This window comes from Rhipicephalus microplus, unplaced genomic scaffold (genome assembly GCF_043290135.1).
Source record: "Rhipicephalus microplus isolate Deutch F79 unplaced genomic scaffold, USDA_Rmic scaffold_635, whole genome shotgun sequence".
Lineage (NCBI taxonomy): Eukaryota > Metazoa > Arthropoda > Arachnida > Ixodida > Ixodidae > Rhipicephalus > Rhipicephalus microplus.
In genome coordinates this window covers 1-25,122 of record NW_027465193.1, presented here as the reverse complement: position 1 = coordinate 25,122, position 25,122 = coordinate 1, and the positions used below count along the sequence as shown (strand labels likewise).

The following is a 25,122-nucleotide window of genomic DNA, read 5'->3' as shown; positions in this document are numbered from 1 at the left end:
TTTCTACGCAGAAGTCCTTGTTCCACTCCCGCTCGAACCAGATATTTCTTAGAATTGAAATATTTGCGTCTATCTGAAATATCCGCTCACAGAAAACGCATATATATTTCACTCGCAACCCAAAAACACCGATGATGACACCAGACGTACTGCGGAACAAGCTCTTTAGTGCTGTCATGTTGAAACAACGTAAAACTAGGTGGAAAGACTTCACCTCGCGATTATTTTCGCGCCATGCAGTGCATCGCAATACCGGTCGTAGGGTCTACCGTAACTTCTATCCTAATACTCATATCATGTGGGACCCCCACATTATATGATTATAATTTCGTTTGTTTTGAAGCAATACATATAAGAAGAGGCCACGTAGGGTGATGGGTAACTGAGGTTGGAAAGGTGAGAAGAGGGAAAGGTGCGAGTCTGCAGCTGTCGCCACGGTACTTGGCGCTCGCGCAACAATGCGACTGTTAGGATGTCGTCGCCGTTACGCCACCATTTCCCGCGAAGTTCTTTTCCAACGTTTATTCATCAGCAAGAAGCTGGGCATTTCCACGCTTCTCCCAATTATGAGTTGGTATTTATTTACTTATCACTTATTTTCGGACATCCGCTATAGAGACGTATCCATCCGCGTGAACTTGTGTTTCTATACATTGCCTGAATGATCATGCATAAAACGATTTTTCAAGACAAACAGCCTGTTTGGCATGTCCACGAAGCTCCACGATTAGCATGTACTTGCGTATGTCGTAGCTTTGTGGGCAATCAGTCAAAACACTTCGTTTCCTTCTTTCGGTCTGCCGCAGAATGTTGCCCTTGGCAATAAACACCTTTTCTCTCTTTCTATCTTGTATTCTTACCCAGAAATTCAAGAACTTCAGACGTCTTTTTCACCCAATCCTCCTATTTCTTTCTGTGACTATCCGTTCCCTTCGCTTCAGACCTTCCTTTTACCTATTTCTCTTCTTCACCCCAAGACATGCCGCTTAAGCAGCTTCATACATCAACATGGAGCCTTATAAAACAGGGTTATGCTAATTTCTCCTCCGATTCAGAATTCCAAGAAAATGTGCACGAAGCGAAAAAGACGGCTTTTCTTGCGTGGACGCGCCAAAAAGTGGGGAGAAAGTATATTTACTTTTCACAGCTTATGCATATCACAAACGCCACGGCGCTCAATCTTTGGTATTAGCACGGTTTTGCCGGTCTTCATGACATTCCCCGTTTGAATTGCCACCTTTGTTCGTTTGTTTTTATTCTGTGCACTAACACGGGCAGTTCTGGTAGAGGATTGGTGGGGTGGGAGGTTTACAGAGAATTCTGAATTATTCGTAGTCATTTAGTCTTATGAATAATATTCAAGGATACAGATTTCTCCTTAGCTGTACAGAGCCTGCATTGGAGGCCCCAGGCTCATGCTTGCCATCAGATTTCTTATTATTTAAAGTAAACCTTGTGCACCTAAAAGTTTACGAAGTGGTGGAATACTCAACTTCTCCCCTTTTTTCCTGATTTGGCTTACACGAAAAGGCATGCATATGCAGATAGCCCTTCTGGTGCGGCCTTTCAACTCGGTCCAGACGTACTTGAACAAAATTCATTCGTCTGCGTTCTAAGAGAGAACAGAGAAATGCGTTCACCTCGACAAAATACAATATTTTGGAATAACGAACTTGCAAAAAAGTGATATCAAATCATTTTACTCTGGTGTAAAAGCTACAAATTTACGCTGCACACATTGCAATGTTCGATGTCGTGATACCTTTGAGTTCTCATTCTTTTACCTTATCGAACACAAACTAAACCACAAGTAATGATTGATTAGGTGTGCCTGCGTTTCTATTGCTAGAAGGAAAAAAAAGCTATTTTTTATGTAACGTTGGTTCGTGAGGGAATCAGAGCCAAAGCCGTTGATGGACTGTGAATTTTATATTCTTTAGCCTAACGAACGTTCTTAGCGCAAACATAGCAATGAACACGTGTGAACAAATGTGGCTCGAGTACCTGCACGTATAGCTATGCAAAGAACTGAGCGAATGTGTGAAGCTTTGTCCCATGTCTCTAATATAGAGCAGCCATTAGATCATCTGTGTGCTTTCGTTCTTTTGTTTTACTTTTAATTAAGGATTATGAGTGCTGTGAGTGCTGTATATGCTGTGGGAGGTGTTGTAGCAATAATACAAACAGCTCGAATAGCTTACACAGTGTGATCTTTTACGCCTGGTGCAAAGGATGACGTTTTCATCGCGTACGCATTATCTGCCACGACAGCTGGCCCTAAAACACGTGTCACTACGCAATTTGCTCACGGCATTACAGTGCCTTCCTTCCCACTTCTTTGAGTGTGTTCGTAGCTAACCACAATGTATACAACTTCCACCATACAAAGCATAGACTGAAGAGTCACCTAATGGATATTCTATTGGGCTCACACAAGAAGGAGCTGCAGTGCATTTGTGAACGCCTGCAAGCTCAAAGTGAAGCGGGAAGAGTAAGAAAAATAAAATGCGGCGATTGAGAGTGCGCTCTAATATTAGAACAACCGCAGCACCACCCACGCTAAAGTCACGCCTGCACTTGACAGGCGGCGTGGGCGTTACTTTGTGCTAATTTTTTTTATTAGCGTCTCCTCATTCCTTTGTTTGCTTTGATGAACGTGTTAAGCGTTTCGAATATATCTCATTTGTATGGTTTTCTTTCCTACCCCCACGTAGTGTAAGCCAAACTAACACCTTGCACATTCAGCGCTGTTAGGAATAGCTAAGAAAACAATCTCGAAGGCAATATGCTGCATTCGGTTCGCTCAACGACACATGATTGGTAGTGTCAAGCATTTTCCTCCACAAACTCACACATGGTTTTGTATAAAGAATGTTTCAAGAAAGGCATGAAAAAATGCTCGAAAGTATGAGAGATGGAATATTTGCTCGCTACCTTCATAGTTACTTTTCTGCTGTGGCTGAAATCTTAAGGAAGCTGGACACATCAATTAGGCCATAATAAATAAAATAAAATATATGGCCTAATACGTATTGATACCAGGTGTTTTAGACAAATGCGACCATCAGAGCCATTCTCGCGGAGAGTCCATTGCCGCTTTGAAGTTTGGCAGAAGCAGCCACTCGTTATCTTAGTAGAAGGATAAGTTCGAAAAACCAAAACCGAAACTTCAAAGAACGCAATTGCCATAATCTTCTAAGACATCTTAAATGAGTGAGGGTCATCATATGAAAAATAGTAATCGCCATATCCGCAAATTGATGGTTGTTAGAGTAGCTTGCTCGGAGGTGTATAGGATGTTTTTGGCGAGACTGTTTCCGTAGGGAGGCTTGTCAATGAGCCGCCACATGATATTGTTACGTAAAAACGTATGTCAGCTACGTAACAATATGCATGTCGAAGACAACTTTGTCGGGTACGTTCCGAGGCCGGCGCTGCACAGTGTTGGCTGCGTCTATCAACACGTTAACTTGATGCCATAACAGCCGCTGCCGTGAGTCAACTGCCTAACGCTCATGAATGGCAGACGTGGAGCTATCAGGATTTCTTCAACGGGGTTCTGGGCAGGTAGGTGAGGGTGCTTAAGAGGATATCCGCGCCCGTGCGTAACAGTCATCGTAGGAACTTGTCGCGAGCTGCCGCGCTTAGGAAGCGACGAGAACGTAATGGACGTTGTCGCGAGGAGGCGAGAGCACGGGCCATCGAAAACCAATGCCTTGGGTGGCAGCGCCCCTTCTAGTGAGCATTGTTGGAATCCTCGGAGAGGACGCCGTTAACAGTGACCGGAGAAGTGTGCACTGGCAACACTGGTGTACACGCCGGCACCGCAGCCGGACAAGGCGTGAGCATAACAAGCTTGCCGAGCAAGCTCCTAAAAGAATAAGTAAGTGGTACACAAAAACGTGGCCGCCTTCTTTTCATAAAACACATCAACAAATTTACTGACTGCCGTACAGGTGTGGTCTATAAGGTTACTTTCACCTCCGAAAACTTTTGCCTAGGTCAGACGTGCCACAGTGTTAACCAGAGATAATTAGAACAGGCCGGAGACCATGTAGTAAAGGAATAGGTCATCGGCTGTAGAAAAGTCAGAGGGGACTTATTACTAGAGTTCGCTGAACGTAATAACATACGGATCTCTACCTTCTTCAGAAAATGGGCTAACCATAAGAGAACGTGGCGAAGTCCTGATAGAAAAACTGAAAATAAAATAGACTTTATTTTGTGTGCCCACCGAGGCATTGTACAAGATTTAGAAGTATTAGGCAAGGTCTGATGCAGCGATCGTAGAATGGTAAGAGCTCGTATTCATTTAGATTTAAAAACACCATAAACTTATACACAAGAAGACACTTGATGCCCCAGTGGTGAGAAGCAAGTACAGAAACTAAGAATTTCGCTTCGGAATAGATTAAATGCTCCATACGAGCTAACCACCGTAGCGTTGACATAATGAATGATAATCTTACTAGAATAATCAAAGAGTGTTCAATAAAAGTCAGAGGTACATTCGCATAACAAGACACCGGCAAACTATCTCAGGAGACAAAAATATTATTAAGAGATGACAAATCAGGAAAGAATCAAATTCAACCGATGAAATAGGGATAGCGGAGCTTTCCAAATCATTAGGCGTGAGGTAAAAGGGCCAGCGTAGGCGCTAGTTGGTTGTACATGGTTGACAATCACGACGCGGGTGTCAATCACGTGCTTTCCATGTGCCTTCCGTGTGCCTTCCGTGCGCCTTCCGTGCGCCTCCCGTGTGTCTTTCTAAACCTTCTATGTGTCTTTTTTCGTGTGCGATTCAGCGTGTCGCGAGTGTAAACCATGCGTAAGGTAGCCGACATCAGAAGGTATAGGCTGGAGGGAACCCAGCAGGCTGTAGCAAGCGGCAGAATCCTAAGAGCTGGGAAGGCAAACTTGTGCAAAGGCAAATATTCAATGTATGCGTTGAGAAACAAGGAAGACAATTTTATAACCAATATTTATGAGGTAGTTTATGAGGTAGTTTATGAGGTAACCAAAGTCTATGAGGTAGTTAGAAAAAGCTGCACAGAAGCCGAAAAAACCAGGTTCATATCGTAACAAGCAATAAAAATTGGCAGATCCCACGTACAGTGGAAATCGATGACATGCGAAGCAGGAATGAGAAATGTTGCTATGTCACTTTAATATCAGCCCAATGTTACGAGGTGAAGGTAAATGGTGTCGTACATAACTTTCGTGTCATGATTACCATGTTAAGATGTGTCGTTTACCTTCGTCATCTATTCACGTCACGTGATACCAAGTTTAGTATATGTGGAGCTAGCGAAACGACCGTTAGAACGCTATGAGCGTGGTATGTTGTCATGTTCTTACATGACACGCGTGTCAGGATTATTATCTTTGCACCAGTCATGTATTTCGACATCCATTGACGTCACGCAACACCAAATTTGGTATTTAAGAAGTTAGCAAAACGGCTGCGAGCGCATCATGAAGGGTAAAATATACTCCAATGTAGCGTGGACAAGCACGCACGCTGGGAACAGCGACGCAACGTTAGCAAAACGCGAGCACAGTCGGACGCCAGGCGCGACCAGCGTCCGTCGGCGCGGCCCGACAGATACCGGCACGAAATGCGACATGCTGCCTTTCGCACCGATGCCTTAGAGTAACATTACTTTATGCCGATGTGTTACGTAGACAACACTGCGTTTCCCATGGAGGCGGAAATGTTGTAGGCTCGTGTGCTCAGATTTGGCTGCACGTTAAAGAACCCCGGGTAGTCTAAATTTCTGGAGCCCTCCACTACGGCGTCTCTGATAATCATATGGCGGTTTTGGGATGTTAAACCCCACATATCAATCAGTCAGACTACACTGCGTCTCCCTTTCTTCATGACGGAGTGATGCCGGAAGCGCTGAAACGCACATGCGTCAATGCAACGCAGGACGGCGTGCCTATGAGTATATGTCAAGACCGGCGCCTGGCATGGCAACGCCGGCGTGACGCGACGAAATGAACGCCGGCGAGCACGCGCACCGCGTCAAGTCGAAATGTATTGGTGCCTCGACTGTGGCATGTAGTCATGTTCTCACATGACATGCATCTCATGATTATTATGTTTGCACCAGTCACATACATTCGACAACCCTTGGTGTCACGTAATACCAAATTTGGCATATGTGAAGCTAGCGCAACGGCCTCGAGCGCATCACGACTGCGGCATGTAGTAATTGTGTTACATGACACGCATGTCATGATTATCATGTTTGGATGTGTCATTAACTTATGTGGTCCGTTCGCGTCGCGTAGTACCGAGTTTCGTACATGTGAAGCTAGCGAAACGGCCGCGAGCGCATCATGACCGTAGCAAGTAGTCATGTTGTTACATGACACACATCTCATGTTTATTTTGTTTGCACCAGCATCACATCTTCGTCATCCATTCACGTCCCGCAAACAAAATTTGGTATAAGTGAAGCTAGAGAAACAGCCGCCAGCGCATCATGAGTGTGGCATGTAGTCATGTTGTTACATAACACGCATCTCATAACACGATTGTCATGTTTGCACCAGTCACATACCTTCAACGTCCATTCACGTACCGTAATACCAAATTTGGTATATGTGACGCTAGCGAAACGGCCGCGATAGCATCATGAGCATGGCATGTAATCATGTTGGTAAATGAAACGCATGTCATGATTTTTATGTTACGGTCTGTCGCTTGTGTTCGCCATTCAATCATGTCATACTATACCAGTTTTGCAACATTCCATGTGAACGAAACGCTTCTCGTGACCGTCGTTGAGCAAAAGCAACTCCGAGTATCAGGTGTGTTCGAAGCCTGCGATGCACCTAAAGTTTAGGAAAGCACATCGCCTGCAGCTTTAAAGCATTTAGAGCTAGTCCTATACTGGAAAACAGTGAAGTTCTCATACCTGATTGAGTATCTGATTGATGTAAGTTGATTCTTGTCAGCACTTGTACGGCAAAAGCAATTAGACCTACAGTTAAACTTGGTATGTGAAGGTTAAGCTGCGAAACATAGCTTAACGTATCATGGCTTAACATATCCCTACTTTTTGTTTATACAATGTACATAAAATAGGCGATTATTCTTTAATTATTTCTTTGAATTTATTACGATTCAAAAAATCAAAGAAAACTTTGAAAACCGCCGCCTAATGTGAAATACTTTGGTGACCGTAATGACAAACAGAGAGATATTTTTAACAACTTTACATTTATACAAAAACTTACATTTTTTTCTTTATTGTCCTTTCCTATTCCTAGCAATTCTATTTCAAAAAATTTAGACAGCTTGGAAAACTGCCGGTAGAGAAACTTGGAAGACGTTCATAAAAAAAAACCTCGACGTGGAAACACGAACATAAGTAAAACTGAGAAGCTATAACGCAGATAAAATACTGTTTCTGCAGTACTTTTTGCTTCATTGTGTCCATGTTTTTATCTCTACATTTATGTGTCTCTACATGAGAATAAACTAATTTTCTTGTAAAATATCAACACCACATTAAAGATACGCAGTGTTCTTCAGATGCACAAATGTTTTTTTTTGTTTATTTCAGATGCAAACCCCCTTAATTCACCTAATTCACAAGTGTACATAGCGATTCTGTTGTGTGCTGTTTAGCGCTATGATTTGGCGTTGAATAAATTGTACAATACCCATTATTAGAGATATTATGTATTAAGTGGTTCAAAAAGTTCATTCGTATCAACTAAAGCAGAATTCTTATCAACTGATGACAGTGGCTTGTTCATAAAACCACTGTTTAAACAAAGCACATATCCAATAAAGGAATGAAATGATATGCCAACTAACAATTTCTAGTGCCATGGCTAAAATTTATGCGTTATTTCAAAAATAACTGATCCAGGTTTCGTTGATTATGAGGATGGATGCCAATATCACTGGCTATGAGCTGGTCCGAATGTTGTTTTGGGGACTTTATAGGTGACTTGGATAACTAACTTATAATATTTTGTTTTGTGCAAAACAAACACATTGCTTTTATCCGTTGGACTGCGAACTCTTGCCTGCGTACCATATTCTATACAGGAGAGGCATCATGCGAAGACACGGTAAACGGCCTCAAAACTTATATACACACAGCACTTGTACCGTTTTCTGCACATTCACGTGCTTGCTGTTGTAAAAAAAAACGCTAGTTTATTCCTGCCTACTTTTTAAGGATATAAAATGACTATTCAGCTATGAAAATACAGCAATAGTAAGTTACACCTTTATGGCAAAGCGAGACTAAAGAAAATTAAGGTATACCTTAATTTTCTCTAGTCTCGCTGTGCAGTTGAGACAGTTCATAGGTATACATAATGGGCGTTTGCTATATTAGAGATGCTAGTGATTGGTTCTTTTATATATCAGTAAGTTCTATTGGTTAGCACAGAATACACATAAAAAGTTTCTGTTGATCTATTTTTTAGACCATGAATAACCAGTTTACTAGACTAGCGATAAAGGCTACCAAAAATTAAAAAAACGCCTTATATTCTGCCAGTTATTGGATGTGTAAATTGCAGGGTCATTCGAAGTTACTTTTTGAGCATGCACCAGGTGACCACAGAGAGTTAGGAAAGCTTTTGCTTCGTGGGCGACCTGTTGGTTGTTTCCGTCATGCGCAGTCTATTTTACACGTCACCATTGATTTGACTTCGTCAGCGAATGAGACAGTACTTCACGCTTCCAGCTGGTTGTACTTCAAACCACCGGGCTTTGTAATCCTGTCTGCTTGCACTGCTCAAAAAGTTTAAAAAAAGTTGGTTTGAATATTTTAATACAAGGTGACCATAGCTTACGCCGAGGTCCAGTTTCTTTCATAACCCGTGTGCATGGGTTCTTTCAGGTCTGCGTTTACATTATTCGCCAGACACCTATTAGGCCTAGATTCACCCAATATATTATAAAAGCACCTATACATCTTATAAAGCACACTACTAATTAAGAAACTTTATATTGCAACAACAGTTGGCGCATATATGAGCCAATTCACGAAACACAATTGTTACTACACGAAAAATCCTTCTGTTTCTTTCTGGGTCTCTTAATTGACAAAAACAGGAAAAGCAAGCACATAAATCATCTGAGGAAACTCTACGGGCTTCTTAATTGGGGTCATAGTTAAAATGGAAACAGCTGATCACCCCCCCCGCAAAAATAATAAAGAAGGATACGCGTGGGCCACTGTTCGGCTATATTCCCTCAGCAATGAGAAATCATGTTACAAAAGTTGCAGTGGTTCTGTGATAGGTACTATTTCTTAAACACACCTTCTTCGGGGGTGTTTTTTTTTCTATAGTGAGCTTCGGTTTCTTGCTGTTTGTGATGTTGTGTTACAGTTTCAAGTTTCAGTTAGATGAAACAACCTCTAATCACTGACGATTGCGTGACGTCACCTTGTCGGTTGACCTTTCCGGAATGTTTCACGTTTTTCAATGCGTTGAATTTGTGCTAGTTTCTAAAAGCAGCCTGTTTCTTTTCTCGGGAACGCAGAGGTTTTTGACACGGGGCGGCAAACGCTGGAGCGTCGCCGCACCGGTCGGCTGCAGCAGCAGCAACTGGTGCGGGAACTTGGCTCGCACCAGCAGTGGGTGCCTTCATCGCAGCTGGTCAGCACTGCGCAGCCCTCCGACTATCGGAAGCCCCGGACGTCCAGTCGGTCAGTGCACCCATTGTTTGTCGCGTGGCGTTATTAAGAGAATTAAAGGGCTCATATGATACCTCGTGCTTTCAAATGAAGGGGAGAACGTTCTTCTTCTCTTTCTACTTTGTCGATGTAATGTTCTTTCCCTGCTCCCCTCCGAAAGCTTGCAGCACATAATGTAGTTTTGCATTGGCTTTAAGATCGGAGCCATCCCTAGCCTTCCGCACCTGGCCTTGTTTCGCATTGCTTTCGTACTAGACACACCTCTTAACAAGTGACGAGTTTATGCGATGACGTCATAGTAGCGTCGCAAATTCTGGGGATCTGCCACGTCGTGGTGGCGTTCTATGTTGACGTCATCCTGTGCTTGGAACTTTTGAACCTCTCCTTTTGCCGCCGATGCCGATGGTCAATTATCGCACATGACGATGCATCTAAGGCTCCCACCTCAAAGGATCAGTATTACATTGGCGATGTACAAGAAATAAAAATTAGGTTTATTAGTTAGTAGATATAAGGTTTGTTGCCCTTTTGTGTTTATCATTTGTTTAATTTTTATTTATACACAAGATACTGTGGGCCCAGTGAGGGCTGAAGCAACAGTTGATAATACACACTGTAAAACTGCCACAAACTCTCACAACATAAGCCAGAAATGCTTGCATTGCAGAGAATTAAAAAATACACACGCATCGTTTAAGATGATACACAAACGTATTACTGTTGGAACGAACATAGCCACAGACAGCAGTCGAACACATGAAAGATAAAGCTAAGTACGCTGAATTATAATGCAGCCTTCCTTAGAGCATACAACATCAAAAATTCTGTTACAAATATAGAACAATAAGGCGAGCCGGAGTTTTTCTTTTTCTTCCGGTAAAAGTCTGAGCTAGACGCACTGCCGGATGATACACCCAGGATAAAATGCATATTAACACACTGAATCTCCGAACTAAAGGGTGTAATCATTTCTAGAACCTAATTAGTAGGAAGATGTTTGGGGGCGCCTTACTTGTGCACTCCCGGAAACGAAGAATCAGATAGCCGTGGTTGCTTGAACCAGGAGCGTTCGTACAGACACCATCTGCCGCTTAATTAGATAAGTGCACTCACTTCTCTCGGAGAATATTAACACCTCACACCGATAGTTCACCTTGTTCTCCTAATAATGAAGATTGCTATGTAATGCAATGAGCATTTCGCTCATAGTTCCAGATACCAATTACAAGATGTTGGGCTGAGTTTCGAGATAACAAAGAATAGGTTTTCGAGAAAGGTACGACCAAGAAGTCAAGGCTCTCCCTGAGGTAGACAATTCTCAAAGAATGCTATACTTTTTTTTGCATTGAAACAATAGGAATGATGGTTACGTAAGCAAAATATACAACGCACTGGAACATCACTAGAATCAATGGGGCGTAAAATAAAAATTGTATTCGGCTATTTTTCAGCACCCTTGCACACGTAAAGAAATCTATAACAGTATGGAAATTCTGGTTACTGATGATAAAAGTGACTACCATTTGTTTGCTAACTGAGAATTCAGAGGAAACTTTTTCCACTGCTGGGTCCATCAACTTCCCCAAGAAATATATACAAGAACGTGCAACATACGCGTGATTATTTGTGCCAATATCACTGGTATGCGTAGGTTCTGAATTAGTAGAGGGAATGTGATAAAGCTGCGTTCTCCCAAAATGAACTCTGTTTCACTCAGTTTCCTAGACACCCTTTTTTCATTTTGAAACAAAAGATTTGTCATATAAGGAGGTATAACTAGGGGTTGAAATAGATCACGGTGATAGAAAATGGGTGGTGGCAATCTCATCCTCCCAGCTTTGAAGTCAGTGCGGCGTACTCCAGTTTCTTCAAATCGAGAGGATGTTACATATAGCAGAATAAACAGTGCTAAGAACAGCGAAAACGTTTATGTTTACAGAGATGGGCGTATTCGGAGACTTTTTATGCGCCGGAAGAAAGGGCGACTAGCGCGCCACTGAGACAAACAAGGCAAACGTGAGGGAATTTTTTAAACCTAGAAGAACTACTCGGTCAACCATTGATTTTTTTATGTTCTTATAGGCGTCGCACATTTGTCTCCAGTCACTCTAAAACGTAAACTGTCGAGTAACATAGTCTATTGAGATTAAACTTCCATAGGATGGAGTGAAAGAAAAGGAGTGCGAGTGAGAAGAGGCAGGAAGGTCAGGCGAAAAAGCAGACACGTGGCGTATCACAGCGGGCTATCTTGTCGCCACTTTAATTTAACATATTCTAAAGCTCTACTCCACAAAATAAACATAATCAGCCATATGTGTATGCAGCCAATATTGCGTTCTTTGTGAGTAATAACGATCTGTATTCACTAAATCAGAATCTAAAAAAATTCTTATCATAAAAGCATGGCTTTAAAACATTCAAATGACTTCGGATTCCAGAAAAGCTTGATTTTTGCGTTCTTCGATAAAAAGGTTATCTATGTTTTACTAAAGTACAGCATTGGGCTCATTACATGTAGATCCTTCAAATATTTAGGCATAATATATATAAATACGTTAAAATGAAGAGATCACATCGATGCTGCATACTCTAAGGAAATACGTGCCATAGGATGGTTACAGAAGCTAACAAACCCTAATAGGGTAAAGAAGAGATACGCTAATAATTATATATAAAATGTACGTGTAGCCTATCATGGAATTCGGGCGTGTATTGTTTTCTGGCAGTGCAGCCTATGAAATGAGACCTCTAGTACTGTTGAAAAGACAAGTGTTGCATATGTGCCTGGGTCTCCCAAAGTTTGTTGCAAACAATGTGTTGTATATAAAGGTGGACCAACCTTCCCTGTCGAATAGGTTTAATATTGTGATTGTACAGCTATTCCTAAACAGTTCACACCAGGGACACTCATTGTACGTTTTCATTCAATAACCGCGGTTATTCTTCGAAACAAACTGAGCGTGATTACACACGCCACACATTATATTTGCACATGCGATGGTAGAACAGATGAGTGTAAAAATGAGACATATTGCACCGGTAGATAATCTAGATTGAATGGTTAGCATTCAATTTGATTATACACTTCGCTAAAAAAATTGGTGCATAGGTGTTGGAGGGGTCAGTTAGCCAACTACGTAGCTCACTTGGAATAAGCAATATAATGGCGAATAACGAATGTGTGACTAAAGGCAAGGTTGAGGTTGGCATCTTCTCTTCTTCTCTTGGTTGTTCTTTTTCGATTTGACTCCCAAATTTTACCCCTGTATTCTTGACTATTGGTATAGCTCCGATGACTATTGGTATAGCTCTACGCGAAATTCCCTGAAGGAAATCAGCAGAAGTGATCGTTAGTGATTTTCTATCAGTATGTGCTGCACTTTCTGCGGCAAGAAATTTACAATTAATGAATACGTCTCGTCCTTTAATTCTGAAAACGTACGAATACTGAATTTGCTATGGGTGTCAAATTACCATTGATTATAATTAACCAAAATGGTGGAATCTTTAGCCACAGTATCCCTGAGCAGACTCCTCATCCCAGTTTTACCAAATATGCTATACGTGAAAGCATTAAAGTTAAAAAATGCTTGCTTGCAATGTGAAAGATATAAATTATCACTAGATAAGTTCATATATTCCGAGCATCTAAGGCGTTGCTGAAATAAAGAGGGGTGTATATTTCGACAATTAGAAGTTGCACCAGATTACGCTGTGAAGTTCCTCACCTGAATTTTTACCTAAACAACGCTGGACTCCCGCCTTGAGTCCAGTCTTGTTTGCAACAAATCTTGTGCAACGAAACTGAAACAATTGAACATTTCCTTTTAATATGTCATCGCTATTCTTATCAAGGAAAAATATTCCTCGAAGCCCCATTTCAGAGCTTGGAGTAGTACTAAATGTTACAGAAATTTTATTACTTGGCGGCATTTCACTAAGGTACTGCCACAGGGATGTATGCTCTACTGTGTTTGACTTCATCAAAGCAGCAAAAACAATACCGTGTTAGTCTATCCCTACTATTAGGATTCTTAGTTTTGTAATTCGTCGTTATTTCCGTCAGAGAACACAGATGGTCTGACCGTTTGCTCAGTAAGCATTGTTATTATTCGAAGTTTTATAGCTAAACTAATTTTTTAGATAGATTTTGGTTTTACAGTTCATTACTTTAGGCATCCTGTCACCCAGTTCATGGTTGATGCTCCTTTGTGGTTGAGCACCCTCTCTATTAGATCATTGCCATCGTCGATTTACGAAAACTGAGTGGCCTCCATTTGTACATGTTGAATAAACAAAAAGCTAAAGATTTATTGACATTTATTTATTTATTTTTTGTTTATTTATTCACAAATTGCATTTTGTGGTGGCGGTGATTAGTGGTTGGCTATTGCTTCCTAGGAGTTGCTAGAAAGGATAATGGACTTAGTATCATAGGAATTAAAGTTGCCCAGAAGCCCCAAAGATTTATGCCAGGTGATTCGCTCAGCAGATATATCAGCTGAGATCTGGTGACGACAAGGTGACCTAGATCGAGAACTAATATGTTTGTTGAATTGTAAATATAAATGTCAGCATATCGACTGACTTGTAACGAAACATGAAGAGAAAAGTGCTTGACTACGATGGATATGAACCGTGAACGATATGCATGTGCAGCGTTATCACGTTTCTGAACACAAGAAGCTTGTGCTTCGTGAAACGTTACTCGCTTGCCAACAGATAGAAATAGATAAATATTGCACTGCTGCAGCAATGTCGGCAAATCTGGCCACGCCTGCTACTGGGGTCATTGTTTTCTTACGCTGGCTTCAATTATGAAGTTTCCTAAATTTTAGACAACAGGAGAAGTATGTATATAGTGTGATGCACGCTCTTTTATAGAAGTGCTCACTGCGCTACTAAAGCGATCGCTGAGCTCTGTCATTTTGAAAACGGGCAATGGGTCTCTGCTACGTTTCTGTGCACAGGGGGATCAAACCCACAGTTTAAATGTTTTCTTGATATCACAAACGGTTGCGATCGAATCCCTAAGAATCTTATCTACGAGCCAGAAAACCCTCAAGTAATAAGATGTGACATGACTTCGTCGAGGGCATAAATGTTTCGATGTTTTTTTATTTAACACCTGATCAGCTTATTGCCATACATCTAACTTGTACTAACATCAGCTGATGTTACTTCATTGAGCAACATCAGCGTACTGGAGAAAATGTTACTAATTTAGAATATTCATATCTTTATTTTTTCAGACCGCCTTATAACGAACCTGGCAGCGACACCGAACACTCGCCTCAACGCTGTATAAAAGAAGACGACGACCTTCACGAAGTGCCTGAAGCAGAGTGTGATCGCGAACTTAGCAAACTCTCCTTCGTTAAAGGTACGTGTGAAGTACAGTTGTAACAGTAGAAGACATCATTTTGTGGTAAAGTAAATATACTGTGATGCAACGGTGAAGGCAACCTTTACTAGACCCAGAAGACACAATTAAGCGACCACATACGAGGCAGACAACCAAGGCAAGCCAAGTTCCCACAGCCGATGAAGATGACGACTACTCATGATGATGAACATTAGTGAAGAAAGTAGATGTGCTTAATGAATGCCTACAATACATTCCTGAAAACATGCATCTGGACCTAACCATGATAAATAACCACCCCTTGAAATGAAACGGAAGGGCAGTTATGCTTGACTGACAGCCAGCCATGTTGAACGATTGGATATTTAGAGGCGAAGCTCCTTAAAGTGGCACCCATTCGTCCTTCGTCAGTAGTCGTAGTGCGTAGCCAGTCTTACGCTTTGACCTGCAAGGTGATGCTGGTGGGAGATTTCTGCTGTGCGTTGTTGAACAATGAAAAATTCGCAGTGTGCGCGTTATCTAAAAGCCAAATTCTCCTGTCTCTCATTACCAATTAGCAGCCATTGACATGTACATTGAGCACTATCTGACAAGAAAGGGTTGCTAGGTTATACTCGCTGGGCGTAACCTTCTTGGTTTTAGAAAGCTTTAGCGAGCGTTGGGACACAGTGCCATGAGTTGGGCCGCAGTGCCATGAGTTGGGCCCGCAGTGCCATGGACTAGTATATACCATGACCTCGAGGTGGTTAAAGGTTGGGAGTAGACACGAAGCGCAAGCCGTAAGAAAGTGTGCGTGTGCCACTTCTCGTTTAGTCCCTGGAATGGCCGCTGGATGGCGGTGCTTCTATATGCGGAATATATCATGAAAAGATGCGAGATGGTAGTACTTGGAGTTTTGATTAGATGCACGAATGGACACACAGACAGATGCATGGACGGACGCACGGATGGCTGCACAAACGGATGGACGCATGCATTGACGCAGGGGTGGATGCACGGACGATCGCAGGGACGGACCGCGCGGATGGACGTGCGGATGCACGAACAGACGCACGCACGATGGGTGGATGGACGCGCGGATGGTCACACAGACGGACGCATATATGATGAAATGATGCGAGATGGCGGTACTTAAGGTGTTGACTAGATGGACGAACGGACACGCAGACAGATACATAGACGGACGCATGAATGGCTGCACGGACCGATGGACGCATGGACGAACGCAGGAATGGATGCACTAGTGAACGAGCGGACGCACGAACAGACGCACGCGCGGACGGGCGGATGAACGCATGGACGGTCACACAGATGTACGCATCGACGGATGGAAGCAAGAATGAATGGACGGACGCATGCTTCGCCCCACCTCTCCATCATTCACCCCGTGGATATGCTGCCATTTCTTTAATAGCGTATTTGCTACTTTCTATTACAAAGAGCAAATTGTGCACTATAACGGCTGATGTGTTGGAGAACGTCAAATACACTAGAAGACTTGGACAGCCCTTTTAATTTTATTTACAAACTGTAATAATTGTACAGGAGAACTGAAATATTTCATAGCGGAAGTAATTAGTAAGAAGAAAAAAATCCTAAGAATACGCACAGACAACTGTACGAATGTGAACGTGTTGCTTTCCGACTGCTACTTGGACACTAGGTTTTCTTTGATTGATCTAGCTTCCTCAAGCGTCACTTCCGTAATTATTTTGACGCCTAGAATAAAAAATCATCTAGTATGTATTTTAAAGGCTTTTCTCTAAGAAACTCTTCTTTTATAACAATGAATGCAAGTGACTTCATTTACTTGAAATATATTGTTTTTATGCAATGTAATTCCCACAGTAAAATTACGAGAACACATTCCGGTAAAGAAACTGTTGATGTATGTTTTAAGAGAAGAACCAGTCATAGCAAAAAAATAATTAACACAACTTTTGTACCTAAACAAAATGTCTTAAAGCTGCAATAGTCGTAAAACCAAAACGCAGTTTCGTTATTTAGCATTGCTTCATGTTGACCGTGCATGCGTCGGCCGACTGGGCAAGTCATGCAGCCAATGAAAGCATTGCACCTTCTGAGATGACCAGACAATCATGAGTACTGAAAAAATAACTTAGTCATCTGACACGTATGCACGGGTTTCACTTTGTTATAATATCGGTCTTTGAAATCATTAAATAATCTCACAATGTTCGGAGAATTAATACATGACCGTGCAACGCAATAACGAAGAGCGACCTGTAAAGCGTGCTCTGTTTCAATGAGGTCATGCTTGTGGCAGAGCCACATACAATGAAAGCCGCACGTTACTTTTTGTTTTCTTTTCTGAAACACATCCAGTTTACTTTACTGTCAATAGCCCGCGCAAAACACAAGGACATGATCACAAAGACCGTTATGTAGGTAAGTGCGAAGTCACGCTGTTCATTCACGAGTAAAAACACTGAAAACGAATAGACATAAATCACGGCATCTATGCCCAAGTGGCACGAACACGAAAGAAACAAAGATGGCGGCATTGTACTCTCTTTTTTCTCCTCCTCCACCGTGAAACCGGTATTTGCTCGCTCTGTTTCATCGCTCACTCGTTTTGTTATCATATGCCTCACATGGACAGGCTCCATACGCTCTCTCCTCCTTCTGACCCTGCTCACGCATAACTCCTCCTCACTCTCACTTCCCTTCACCACTCCCTTGGTTTACCACACTATGCAGGCTATGCTTTGATGTACCCACTACACACTCCCTGTCTGTTCTGTTCACCCTCACATCACTCCTATTCATCCTCATTCCGCTTTCCCTCCCCATTGGTATGACGTACTATGAGTGGCTAAGCTACAATATACCCTCTTTTCTTCCTTCTATCCTCTCTCCCCATCCTAACGTTAATCTCCTTACCGTCACACTCTTTTCCACCCCATAACAATAAACATATGAATCCTAGCGATGGATATGCTATACTAGGAGCTGCTTTGCACCTACTTAGTTCTCCCACCATTAGCCATGCTGCGTGGTTATGCCGTGGTTTACCTTGACATCTCCAAGTTTTCCTTTCTCTCCCTCCACACCCCACCATCAGCCCCTCTTCCTCCCTTCCCACCATAGGTAGCATACCAGCCATGCGCCTGGTTTGACTTCCCTGCTTTTCCTTCTTTTCTTCTTCTCTCGCCAAGGTTAAACAGCTCTACTGATAAAATGCAACAGCAAGAGTACATGAACTTAAGAGTACATGATAGTAACAATTACAAGTACGCAGCTAGAAAGACTTCATAATAATTGTGCAGGCTGATAGAAGCATCACTACTACAAAGACTGTGGTGATTGTCAATACAGAAGTCATCCGCAACTTGTTTTCTGTGCAGGTGACGGAGGCCTGCGCGTCCTGATGCCTCCTGTAGGCAGCAGAGAAACACCATATCTGTGATCATCCGTCCGAGAATCCTCTTGGAAGGGTCCCTCGAGCGATAAAGAAAATCCTCTGACTCCGTTGTCATCCACGCAGTGAACATTTTGTGCTAAAAGATGCGAACTTCGTAAAAGAGACATTTCATTGTTATATTTCATAAGTGTGGTGTCTACTCTCGGAGAAGCGGTGACACGCAAAGGCATCTCCAGTGAACTACCCTCATCAAACCGCACTTTTGAAACATGTGTGTCAACCCCTGTACGTATGTAAGTATGTGGTAGCGCATGTGTTTACGCATGTACGAAACAACAACAAAATCACACAGCAACCGACTTTCCAGCAAGCAGAGGATGCCAAAGCCACCACTTGGCCCCAATTTCAAAATGTTCCACACAGCAAGAATTGCTCATGAGATGTAAGCGTTTGACCACGAATGCGTTTTTTGTGTTAAACTCGTTCCGAAAAACACATATTACCTGCAAAACGTTAAACTTAAATGAAAATTCTTGTTTATGTGCTAATTCGTGCATGTTTGGAGTGTGATTGTGCCTAAAATAATATTCAGCATTGGCTGAACTTGTTCATAAAATATTACTGTTTCTTCTATTTTCATGCGAGGTCACAAGTCCTCATAGGTTAGGAATGTTGGATTTTCTGATGGATTGAAATGTGAGAACGTGGCACGAATTAAAATAATTACGAAAAGTTATGTGAATCACACCAGACCAACGGCGTTGGTGAATTTTTCATAGAATTGTTCTTACAATATCTACCGCGATAAAAACACAAACGGAAGTACACAAAGAATTAAAAAGTGAAGTGCTTTATAGATAGAACTTGTTCAAGTAAAAATTGATGTGCATTCTGAGCTTGGCCCATTCTCTGTGTTGCGATGAAAGGTTCTCTTTGGTGATTTTATGCTCATTTGCGAACGTGAATACCAACATAATATTTAGAATGTCTATCTTTGTGTTTGCGCGGGGGTGCATGTATGTTTGGCCTCATACTAAATCCATACACTGAACCTGTTCGTTGTTTCGAATGTTTCCGCCCTAGTCAATACAGTGGGTGCCTGTAAATAAAAAAGAGATGTTATATCATACTGTTTGAATAACAAGGTGCGTGAATAAATAAAGCGAATTACGGTTGTTTTTTTAATATTGAACTCTAGCTCATGCCTCATGAGAGAAATTGTTGCCCATCGAGATTCATACACATTGAAAATTCTTGATTCTTGCCCCCTGTAATTTATACAATTACTATGAAAATTTGAGAGACGGTATCTTTCAATGAATGAGGAAGCTAATGAAACACTATATCTTCAGTAGAACAAACAATTCAGAAACAGTAATAAATGTTTATCCAGTTCGCAAGGGGAATTCATCGGACTGCGAATACGATTGTTCCTTTCCTTCACTCCCCTAAAGTTTCTTTCATTTTACCCCAGTGACTTCTAAATCATTTGTTTCTTGTTTGTTTAATTGAGCAACATATGATTTTTTTCTAGTTTCAGTTGAATGGACTTGGCCTGCGTGAACCACTTTGGACTCCTCCCTCTGCCTGCTCTTTATTTTCCTGTAACCCACAGTTTTAACGTCTGAGAATCTGGAGCTTTGCTTCTCGATGGTATCATTGCGTTACACTGGCTAGACCTGATTTCGGTGCTACATATAACAGAATTTGTATTAAAAAGCTGTGTTCACGTTGAGTTGCTAGGTCTAGTTTGAATACCACCAGCAACTACAGGAAAACAGCGCATCATTATGAGACCTTTCTGAATCCTATATTTGAGCCACCCCACCTTACGTATGATTTTTACCTAAGTTTGAACCTATAAAATGAGATAGCCCCTTCTTTTTAGGTCCACTCTTTGAATACACCCCTCGCGAAAGTTTTCTCTGAATGACTCCGTAATCTTTTCTCATTAGGCTCCCTCTTCACCTAGGTCACACAACGTTCTTTAGCATGACCACGCTATAATCCCAACGGCACAGGATCAACATAAGCAGCTTCGCTGTAAAAATAACAGGTGTGCGCGACACATGTTAGACCATCAGAGAGTGCGCTTGAAGAGCAGCCTGCTAAGAAACCTTGGTGATTCGTTCGAGGACGTTTGCTGCAAGCACTAGCATGGAAACTAGTACAGAGAGTCATACGTGCATTCCGATGCGAGGGGAACAAGTTTATGAAGATTGAAGTATGCTACCCAGTATATTCCTTGTGACCCTACGGACCATCTGTTGCTTTAGAGGACATTACAAATCATAAATAGTTGGATTATGGCAAAAGAGACAAGGCAGTGTGCTCTCTGAAACAGGGACTAGTGCTCTTGCATGGTTATCACGTGACTCTTCATTCGACCAAAGACAGTTGTTTCTAAAGGCGATCGCTAAAACTTGGTTGAGCTTTCTTCTCTAATTTGTAGCGCATGGACAAGCAACAAAGCTCCTACCTGTTAGCCAATTCACATACTATGACACATCGTGCTATGAAATTCAACTGAACAGAGCTTGAATACCTCCGAACTACGCACCTGGCTCGTCATGGATGGATAGTCGATGTGTGTGATCAAAATGATGATGTACCTTGGCTTAGTTCTTGGAACGACTACATGGGTTTAATACAATAATCAGAATGTACTAATCACACGTTACGACACTTGGCGTGGCACCTGTTATGCCACCACGTTAATTCCACGCAGCGTTTGCATCTATGTATTTAAATGAATAATTCCACGGTAAGAGAACGCACCTCGAAAGCATACTTCGAGAGGTGCCCGCAAGCGCTTGGGTAAAATAGTACACTTCAACATGGAATGCATGGGTTTTATCGTGGAAGAAACTCCTTTATTTTGTTTCTTGAGCAATAGCTGCGACGAACACCGGCTGCAGCAATTATGTTGCCAACGACATCCGTTGTTGCAGGTCTGCCATGCGAACACTAACTGTGGAACGATTTAGGGAGAATTCCTATATAAGAATTTTCAACCTACACTATCACCATTTTGTCTTATTGAGTCGCAAAAATTTATCCATTTTCTTTCCCGTCATGGCAATGACTATGACGGTGCAGTGGTATGTATGGTAAGAAAGACATCGTTATATTCTACATGTTCCCCAGCATCAAGAATGCTGGATCGCATTTGAGCTTATAAAATAATAATGCTTCATAACATTTTCAATTCTCACGCTAGGTACAATATAAAGCTTTCGAAACAGAATTCTAGATACGTTAGCCTGTATTGCTTGCGCTAGATCTTTCATTGTTGTAATAGGCAATGACAATACTGCACCTCAAATGATGGTGAACGTGTTACTGGCTTGACATTCAGTAACGGTGTCTAGTTTCTTTTTCATTCTTTTATTTTTATAGCTGTTATAAACGAAAAGCACCGATTGATATTTATCACATCTTTTCTTACATATTGCGCCACGATTATGTGAAGTTGTATCTTTAGCTTAGTGATAAAACCTAAGAAATAAAAAAAATCCGCAGTACCCGTACTTTTTTTTTGTTTTCTGCGCTGCAGTGAAATAGTTTTAGCTCTAAATGATTTAGCCCTGATTGCTCTAGCCCTAACTGAGTGCGCGAAACGTTATAGAGCACTAGAATTATTGCGCGCACTGGGGCATGAGTGGGTTTGTCATGTGGTATTCTTTTTTGTAATTCGCGGGCATTTGTAATTAGCACAAAAACACTAATACCTAGAGCATATAAAGTTCAAAAACTGTATAATCTAACGTTTCGAGAAACCGATCAACAACCTTCTCCATTGAAATTTCTATCTATCTTTGTTTCTTCAAATGTTAGGTAATTAAACATATCTAAATAAACAATATTTTGAGAACACAAAAAATTGTCTAACTACAGGCAGCAGTGAGCAACGTGCAATTTGGTCCCGTCATAATTGCGTGTTCTGGCATATTATTATTCTCTGGCTAAAGTTACGTAGGACACCCTGTATATCTACGTGGGACGTATACCCGCATACCACGTGCCATGTGATGTGGGCATGCGCCACACATAAATTGGTCTTTATGACTCAGTAACAGTGAACACAGACTCGAATCTTAATTCGAGAGCGTTAAGTAGCTCGTGTTTCAAGAAAATTCGCTGCACTTATCCCTGAGGAAAAAAAATTTACAGATTCCCACGTACACTGGGAGTTCAATGCTATGCGAAGCATAAACGAGAAATGTTGATATGTCACTTTAAATCAGCGCAACGTTACGAGGTGGAGGTAAATATCAAGTTTAGATGTGTCGTTTACTTTCGTCTTCTATTCACGTCACGAGATACTAAATTCAGTATATGTGGAGCTAGCGAAACAGCCGTGAGCGCACTATGAGCATGGTATGTTGTCATGTTCTTACAAGACACACGTGCTGGATAATCACGTTCGCAAGAAGTCATATATTTTGCCATTCATTGACGTCACGCCACACCAAATTTGGTATATGTGGAGCTAGCAAAACGGTCGCGAGCACGTCATGAAGGGCCCAAGATACTCCAATGTAGCGTGCACGCGCGCACGCTGGGCACAGCGACGCTATGTTAGCAAAACGCAAGCGCTCTATATTCGGGACGCCAGTCGTAACCAGCGTCCGTCGGCGCGGCCCGACGGCAAATGGCGCGAAATGCGACGTGCTGCATTTTGCCCCGACGCATAGAGTAACATAACTCTATGCATATGCGTTACCAACACAACACTCCGTCTCCCTCTTTCGTGACGGAGGGACACCGATGCACTGAAAGGGGGCATGCGTCAACGCAAACGCAGCGTGAAGTGTGCCTGCGAGTATATGACAGGACTAGCGCCTAGCGAGGCAACGCCGGCGTCACGTGACGAAATGAACGCCAGTGAGCACGCGCACCCGCGTGATGTCGAGATGTATTGACGCCTTGACTGTGCCACGTAGCCCTGTTCTCATATTACAACGCATTTCTGAATATTGCCGCGTGCATATCTGCATTTAGCGGCGAGATAGCGACGACAACGAAGAACGCAGATTTGCTCGAGGAGGCGCAGCGCAGGAGAGTGAAGAAGACGACAATCTTAGCGGCTTTCTCTGAGAGTGTCTCTACAAGTCCCACTCTCCGTGTTTTAAATAAACACCCCTGTAATTTATAACCCACGGACACTGGTGGAGGTGCTGGGTACTACCACCTCATGATCAGCACCCCTGTGAGAAGCCCCCGAGTCCAGCCCTACGAGACAGCCACGCGTGGAGACGCCTGTGCACCGCTCAAGCCGTCGCCTTCAAGGTCTTGAAACCAGAATTTGGCCTTTTAAATGAGCAACACTTCCGACAACCACCCCTACTCAAGAAATGACAAGGAGTCCTGCACAGGTGACGGTCCAGATATGCGCATTCCTGAACCATTCATGGCCGGCCTGTTTGCTGAGGATATGGTGCGCCTGAGCCACCGCGCGGACCCCAACATGCCCGAGGGCTCGAAAGCTAAGCCATCTCATGAGGGGCGTCAAAGAGCAGCTATTTGTTGGTTCTTGTGCGCAATTCGCCGACAACAGTGGACGAGTTCACCAGGGAGGCCACCGCAATAGAGCATGCGCTGCAGCAACGGTACCGACAGTCTCATCGCCCGGCCACCGGCGCAGCTGCAGGCGGCACCGCACCTACCGAAAACGACGAGTTTTCTGTACGCCACCTGATTAGACAGATCGTGCGTGAGGGAGATCGCGAAGGAGAATGCAAAATACACATTGCAGTCACAGGCGCCCCCGCAGCAGGAGTCCACGGTAGCCTCCGTCGCTGAAGTTATTCGCCATGAACTTCGACAAGCGTTTGCCTCTCCTCAGTCATATTCCGCTCCACCGCACCGTCCAAACTCGCGTACTTATGCAGACCGCTGTGCGTCGTCCATTGGCTCCAGAAGTATCATACCATCCGAACGGATACAGCTATGCAGACGCTGTTCGTCGACCCACGCCCATGCCAGCGCCGCAGTACCTCGAACCGTATCTGTGGCAGCCTGGGCTCAGCAGGATTCTGTTAGGCGACCCTATATGCGGAAGACCCGACATAAGCCGTACTGCGGATCGCCGACCACTCTGATACAACTGTGGAGAGCCAGGGCGCATTTACCGTTTTTGCCCACATTGCCGAGCTGATACCATGGTAGTGCACCTACAGCTACGCGCCGACAGTTTGACGAAAGCCGTGCTCCCATCGTCGACGACCAGGCTGGCAGGCGGTAAAGCTCTTCTACCTTCCGGACCGCGCTCACCATCCCCCGGCTCGCTTTGGGTCACCAAGCTGCCGTAGTTTTGCTGACGCCGTCAGAGGTTAGTCTCCCAGCCCACGGCGAGGAAACTGAAAGCAGCGACTACTTGGGGAAGGTTGCAAGCCGTCGAATTGCCGAAAATATCCCACTGCTGCCAAAACACGTGAGAGACGATGATGAAGACTTCGCCGAGAAAACTGTGACTGCCAACCTCGCTGTGACGATTGGCGGTGTTGAAGTGACGGCCTTAGTCGATACGGGTGCAGACTTCTCCATAATGAGTGAACGATTAGCAGACGAACTCAAGAAAGTGAGGATAAAATGGACGGGCCCTTATATCCGAATTGCTAGGAGGCCAGATAATGACTCCCACGGAAAATGTACAGCAAGACTCACTATGAGAATGTGGCTTTTGTAGC

At 43.0% G+C, this 25,122-nt stretch overlaps 1 protein-coding gene across 1 annotated transcript; it reads left to right on the top strand.

The window, feature by feature from the left end:
* Positions 1 to 9,526: 9,526 nt before the first annotated feature.
* LOC142795356 (uncharacterized) lies at positions 9,527 to 19,522 on the top strand (the record flags this gene model as incomplete). The annotated part of the gene is made up of 3 exons (XM_075886042.1): positions 9,527 to 9,692; positions 14,933 to 15,063; positions 18,414 to 19,522. Coding segments are annotated over 3 exons (359 nt in total), but the record flags the coding sequence as incomplete, so codon positions are not given.
* Positions 19,523 to 25,122: the final 5,600 nt, after the last annotated feature.